Source organism: Alosa sapidissima, chromosome 24 (genome assembly GCF_018492685.1).
Source record: "Alosa sapidissima isolate fAloSap1 chromosome 24, fAloSap1.pri, whole genome shotgun sequence".
Classification (NCBI taxonomy): Eukaryota; Metazoa; Chordata; class Actinopteri; order Clupeiformes; family Clupeidae; genus Alosa; species Alosa sapidissima.
Genome location: NC_055980.1, coordinates 30,467,221 through 30,474,720, shown reverse-complemented (window position 1 = coordinate 30,474,720; position 7,500 = coordinate 30,467,221). Strand labels below are relative to the sequence as shown.

The window sequence follows — 7,500 nt, the reverse complement described above, 5'->3', positions numbered from 1 at the left end:
ACACCTACACACACACACACACACACACACCTGTACACACCTGCACACACACACACCTGCACACACACATCTGCACACAGACCCCTTATTTTTAGAGTTATTATTATTATTATTAATAATGTAAATAGCGGGTTCACAGGATTATTTTTATTACGATTATTACGCAAATCTAAAATGGGGTGGTCTGAAGTAGCTACATTAATCATGGGTGTGGTTTGGGCGTAACGTGCAATAAACCAATCAGAGCGTCATTCACATTCCCTTTAACAACAGGCACGCTTGTTCCATAGCGGATTGCTATTATGATGGCGAATTTGCCAGGCGCAGCCAGGAACGGTTCACAGCGCTATAGTCAGTTGGAAACAGTTTGCTATTGATTTTTCCTCTTGACAAAATGTAATACAGAAATGTCACTTTCCGATGTTTTGGGATCACTCTCACTGAATCACGAGGTTATGAATGCATGGTGATATTTTTGCAATGTAATCTAACATTACCTCACTATAGACAATGCAGATCTGTCAGATAAGTTCTCCTCTCCCGTGCTGCTGCTGGGGCATTTGGGTTAAATGGCATCGGCATGCAGTTCAACATCACGTCTCATTAAGTCCTCTAATATTTCCTAATTTATTAAGAGAGAGAGAGTTCAGTATTTTTTATTATTAAGGTGTCAACATAAGGACTAATGTTTCGACGTGTGCCACGTCTTCATTAGAGTCAAGTGGCACACGTCGAATCGTTAGTCCTTATGTTGACACCTTAATAATAAAAAATACTTAAATTCTACATCTTTGTCACTCCGGTGAACTCTCTCTCTCTCTTACTGGATTCGGTCCTCTCCCGTCGATGCGCTAGATGTGACCCGCAGTAGCGTGGAGGTACAATTGTTTTCTACGTGATTTCCTAATTTATGTCATCAACACATCCGTGATTCGTGGAAATGTGTACGCTAGATTTATACCTATTTTTTCACATTGGATACCACACTGATTTCCCTCGTGTGGTAATATTTGTCCTTGTAATTATGTATGGTGTGTGTGTGTGTGTGTGTGTGTGTGTGTGTGTGTGTGTGTGACATTTCCCAATCCGACCCCATGTCACACACACACTCACACTCACACACATACATAGCGTCCTTTCATCTCTCTCTCTCTCTTTCTCTCACACACACACACACAGCTTACCTGTTTTGGATGAGTGAAATCACCTGTGCATAGGTCTTCCCCAACACACTCTCACCGTTCACCTTAACGAGACGATCACCTGCACAAACACAACAACATTTAACTCACCAGCACACACACACACACACATACACACACACACACACTCACACACAGTGGATACAGTAATGCACAACACACACACACAGACACACACACAGACACACAAACACACACACATAAACACTCTCCCACACGCAGCCCTATGGTGTGGTAGAGGCCCAGACGCACAGTGGAGGGGTGTTTACACCACGTAAGTGCATTTATTTCTGTGAACCAAATGTCGTGGAGTCCATTATCCCGCTTATTCAACTGTTGCCAATTGCGTTGTGTTCATTTCTTGTTATAATGTAAACGTTTTAATCGCTATAACTGTCTTGTTTGTAGAACTACTTTCCGCCACATATCAACTAATTTCTCAACTTGCAGGACAAACTGCCGTTACTAGTTCTAAATGGATGGTTGCTATGGCCAAAGGCCAGTCGTTAGGTCTATCTCTCCCGTTGTCAAGTGGGCACATCCCAGTCATTCTGATGAACCTTAGCTTTGAAACATCGCTATTTTTAAACATGATCTAGAACTCATTCATACATTTATCTCCAGAAGGGTTGACTACTGCCATGGGCTATTCACAGGACTTCCTAAAAACACTATCAAACAGCTTTAGACAGGTCATCTGCTGGAAACATTAGGCCTAGTTTTTGGTCAAAGTTTTCTCCATGGTTTCCTGGTCAGAACCCCTATTGGAACAGATTCAAAACTTGGGCCATGTTGAATTTTGTCCAAAAATCCAATATGACCGCCGTATTCCAAAATGGCACATTTTTACACACGTTTTCCTATGCTATGCTATGGGGACAGTTCCAGTAAAAACAGTGTCATTTTAGCAAAAAAATGTTATTTTCTATCAAATACATATTTACAGAGGTTAAGTATTTTTTTCAATTTTAAATAATTTCCTTCAAACATTAGCCTCTTACAGGTTAAATACAGTTCAAATAAATTGGGTACCTTAACTTAAACAGATTAAAACATATGGCATTGAGACATTTTCCAAAAAACTCAATATAAATTCAAAAACATCCCCAAAATGGTGAATTTTTGGGTCTACACTTTTGGCTAAGCTAGAGGGGTTTTTTTCTATTAAAAACATGTTGACAAATGTTAATTGATATAAGAAACAAGATCCATAAAGGTGATGGAATTACAAAAAATAATATTTTATCACTCGGCTAGATACTGTATATTGTTACTATTGCTATATTAATGATAGTAGGCTAATACTTGCTGCTGAGAGAAAATGACGTAAATCCAGAGATGGAAATGATCTTAGTAACTACCAGTCTTTGCTATAATTTTTTCATTCACTGTTACACTTGCAAAAGAGGCATTCTATCAGAGCAAGATTGAGAGCGCAACTGACAGTAGAAAACTTTTTTAACTTTCAAGTCTCTTCTCAATCCAACACCACTGCCATCAGCTACTTCACTGTCAGCAGATGACTTTGCAACATTTTTACTGAAAGTTGCTTCACCCTCCTGTTGTGTTCGTTTCATGTTTACTAGTTTTGTGTTCCCGGTCAAAAATGGCAGCTGCAACTTGTTATAAATACACAGTAACACACATATTATCATCTAATGTTGTGATAGACCTTTGTATGAACTTGTGTTCTATTGGATATAAGCAGCTTTAAAATTCCATTTGGTATTTATGGCCTGCAGGCCTCACTGACCTGAGCTCATGCAAGTCAGAAAGGGCAAGATTCCATTGGGGAAAGGTTCCAATGGGGGCTGGCATAGAAGCAAAGAGGGGGAGTCAGGGTGTGTTTGTGTGTGTGTTTTAATGTACAGAAGCTTATACAGTCCATCTGATCAATAAGTATGTGCCTGGACTCAATTTTTCACCCATTAAATACACATTCACCCAAAAATACACATGGGTGTTCTATAAAACAGTTAAAAAATTTAAATAAAACACTCAAATTGTTAAAAATAGCAAAATTTGTTTTGTGTGTTCAGATGTCCTGTGTTAACAAAGCCAAGAAGCCTTATGGTAGTGAGAATAAGTTAACAATATTTTTTAGAGAGAATAATTGTCATATTTGACTGCAAACACAACAGGATAAGTCAGTTTGGGCTCAGTTTGATGAGCCCATTAGGAGAGCTTTGCCTGTGAATTGTTGGACTCTTTCTCTCCTCTTGAAGAGGTTTTACTGATTACTACTGATCTACTGATTCAATAAAGTCATCCAACAACATGTCCTTTGGATCCTGTCCCGTCTATTCTTTTGCAGTCTGTCACACCTGCTGTTCTGCCAGCAGTCATGCATGTGTTTAATACTACTACACTCACCCGTAAACAGCAGCACCTCAAATCACGAGTCTGCTCAGTCATCAGTATTAATTCTACTAGACTTACCTGCAGCCTTTGATACTGTAAACCATGACCATTCTCCTTTCTACACTGTCTAAACAGGGAATTTCTGGGAAAGATCTTGGTTTGAATCCTACCTTAAAGGGCGTTCTTTCAGTGTGTCTTGTATCAAAGTAACATGACCTTACCACAGGTGTGCCTTAAGGATCAGTATTAGGGCACTATTTACACCACTTCCTTGGATGAGACCATTCACTCCCATGGATTCGACTCACTGCTATTGTATGCGGACGGCTTTACCTGTCTTTACCACCTGAGGACTGTTTCCCATTAGATTTCTGCATGCCTGATATTTCAGTCTGGATGACAGACCGACACCTTCAACTTCATCTCTCAAAAACTGAGTTTTTGGTGTTTCCAGCTAAAACAGCTATTCCCCAACAGATTAACATCCAGCTTGACTCCTCTTCACTGACCCCAACTAGTTTGGCACGTAACTTTGGCGTCATAATTGATGACCAACTTAATTTCTTTGAGCATGTAGCCTGAATTGCAAAATCGTGTTGGCTTGTCCTTTACAACATTAGGAAGATCAGACCTTATCTGATACAAGATTCCACACAACTTCTTGTGCAGGCCATGGTTATCTCCAAACTGGACTATTGTATTTCACTGTTAGCTGGCCTGCCTGATTGTGTAGTAATATCGTTGCAAATGATTCAGAATGCTGCAGCACGCCAGGTCTTCAATCAGTCCTGAAAACACAACACTTCTGCTGCTCTTACATAACTTGCACCACTATGCCACTTGCTTACTTTTGTCAAACAGAACTACCTCAGCCATTTATTGGCCTGACTTTGCACTATTATATTGACTGTCCAGTGTTGGGAGTAACGAGCTACAAAAGTAATGTAATTACTATAATATATTGTCTTCAATCAGCCAAAGAGGACACATGTAACTCCTCTCCTACTCTACCTTGACTCCTTATAATAGACCTTGGCCTATAGGACACTTACTGGATCTGCTTACGGCTATCTCAAAGTTCTATGATCCACAGTGTTGGGAGTAACGAGCTACAAAAGTAATGTAATTACTGTAATGTATTGCTTTTTGCTGTAACACGGTAATGTAAGGCATTACAAAAAACTATTGGCTAATATTTTACTCGGTACAAACTTCAGTAATGCACATTACAATGCATTTTAACCTGAAATTAAGTGGTGTTATGTTTTCATACATATTCGCAAACAACTGCGCAAATAGCAGAACGTATCTCCTGTTACTGGTTGAAGATGACTGTGGCTGGCTGCAACTGACTCGATGGACATAAGCCTACGCTCATTATTTTCAATTTATCAGAGACAACTACTGTAGGATATGAGGAACAGTTAAGTGCACTTTGTGTGTGAAACCGAAAGATCTCTATACCTCGCGAAATAGCACAATTAATTTAATGACACATCTAGAGCGGTGCCATGCTAATCTTTTTGATTCTTGATAAAGCATAAATGCTCTTCATGTCAGCTTCGTGCTGTGAACTTCAATTAAAGAGAATTGTCAGTGTCCTTTTGTGAACTTGCACAGGTAAACTTGCTCATCTTTACTTGCGTACGACTTCACACCACTGCTTCAGACCAGAGCTGATGCTTCAACAATAGCCGTCACTGAAAAGCTGTGAGTGTCTGTGAACACAGCTGTTCTCACATTAGCTGATTGCGATAAAAAAAAACCCATTGTTGCCTAATTACCAATTATTCATTACACCTGTGTGTAGTATCTACTTTTTTTTTAGTGTTTTTCACATATAGTATTTTGCAGTATTTCTAAAATACAAAAATACACACCAATAAAGTATTTTGATACAAAATACAGAGCCATTTCCTTCAACTCAATAAAATACAAATGACAAAATACTATTTTGTATTTGAAATACAAATACATATTACATGTTACTGTATTTCACCAGTTAGGGCACCAAAATGGCCAGCAGCGGCACTGTGTAGCTTGACAAGTTTGACAAGTTTTGGGTTACAAGATACAGGTAGTGGGCTCTCTGTTGATTTTAATGAGTAGGCCTAAGCTTAAAGTTACAGCATTTCTATCACAATTGACCAGACTTCGACCTTTTGTCTGCTTTTAACAAAATTCTGGCTATGATTGTTCCTTGTATTGCATCATGAGCCATCACTGCGCCTATTGCATTCTACTATTGTTAGCCTTAAGCCTAGCTCAGTCATTATGTTATACCACATCGCCCTCCATTAGAAGTGCAATGAGCTGCATTGAGCATAATAAACTGCATTTAGAATTCCAAATCCATATTTCTAGATATTTTGGTAAAAGTAACTTAAAAGTAATACAATAGTAGTGTAATGCCTTACAATTCAGAGACAGTAATATTATAATGTAACAAATTACTTTGAAATGACAGTAATAAGTAATACATAATACATTACGATTTTGAAGTAACTTGCCCAACACTGATGATCCAGCTGTACATCCCCAACCACTCACTGGGGTCATCTGATGAGCATCTGTTGTGTCGACCAGCCGTAAACACTTGAATTTCCCCTGGTGATCAATAAAGTATCTATCTATCTATCTATCTATCTATCTATCTAGATCAAATTCTAGACTCTTTTCCTCTGTGGTAACTCGTTGGTGGAATGAGTAGCCCAGTGATCTCCTTCCTGTTTAGGCCCAGTGCTCTCCTTCCTGTGATAGTTTAGGCCCAGTGCTCTCCTTCCTGTTTAGGCCCAGTGCTCTCCTTCCTGTGATAGTTTAGGCCCAGTGCTCTCCTTCCTGTTTAGGCCCAGTGCTCTCCTTCCTGTGATGGTTTAGACCCAGTGCTCTCCTTCCTGTTTAGGCCCAGTGCTCTCCTTCCTGTGATAGTTTAGGCCCAGTGCTCTCCTTCCTGTGATAGTTTAGGCCCAGTGCTCTCCTTCCTGTGATGGTTTAGGCCCAGTGCTCTCCTTCCTGTGATAGTTTAGGCCTGTGATAGTTTAGGCCCAGTGCTCTCCTTCCTGTGATAGTTTAGGCCCAGTGCTCTCCTTCCTGTTTAGGCCCAGTGCTCTCCTTCCTGTGATAGTTTAGGCCCAGTGCTCTCCTTCCTGTGATAGTTTAGGCCCAGTGCTCTCCTTCCTGTGATAGTTTAGGCCCAGTGCTCTCCTTCCTGTGATAGTTTAGGCCCAGTGCTCTCCTTCCTGTTTAGGCCCAGTGCTCTCCTTCCTGTGATAGTTTAGGCCCAGTGTTCTCCTTCCTGTGATGGTTTAGGCCCAGTGCTCTCCTTCCTGTGATCTCCCAGTGCTCTCCTTCCTGTTTAGGCCCAGTGCTCTCCTTCCTGTGATAGTTTAGGCCCAGTGCTCTCCTTCCTGTGATGGTTTAGGCCCAGTGCTCTCCTTCCTGTGATGGTTTAGGCCCAGTGCTCTCCTTCCTGTGATAGTTTAGGCCCAGTGCTCTCCTTCCTGTGATAGTTTAGGTCCAGTGCTCTCCTTCCTGTTTAGCCCCAGTGCTCTCCTTCCTGTGATAGTTTAGGCCCAGTGCTCTCCTTCCTGTGATAGTTTAGGCCCAGTGCTCTCCTTCCTGTTTAGGCCCAGTGCTCTTCTTCCTGTGATAGTTTAGGCCCAGTGCTCTCCTTCCTGTGATAGTTTAGGCCCAAAATCCCACATTTTGGGGATATTATTGTTTTTTTTTATTTTTGGGCTTTTAATTTGACAGGATAGTGGAGAGTGACAATATAACTCAATACACCCCAATACAGGAAGTGAGTGAGAAAGAGGGGCAGGGCGAGATCGAACCCTGGAACCCGGGTCGCCAGCGTATGGTGCAGGTGCCCCAGACAGTTGCGCCACGGCTGGGGCCATATTATTGAATTTATATTGAGTTTTTGTGTCTAAATGCC

General features: G+C 40.9%; 1 protein-coding gene across 1 annotated transcript in view; it reads right to left on the bottom strand.

Annotated features, from left to right (window-relative positions):
- Positions 1-7,500, bottom strand: part of LOC121699803 (rho GTPase-activating protein 23-like) — a gene marked incomplete at its 3' end in the record, with an annotated part of 122,733 nt that overhangs the window by 64,628 nt on the left and 50,605 nt on the right. The window contains exon 5 of the mRNA XM_042082237.1: positions 1,185-1,263. Coding sequence (XP_041938171.1) covers positions 1,185-1,263 — 79 coding nt within the window. The remainder of the gene's footprint in view (positions 1-1,184; positions 1,264-7,500) is intronic.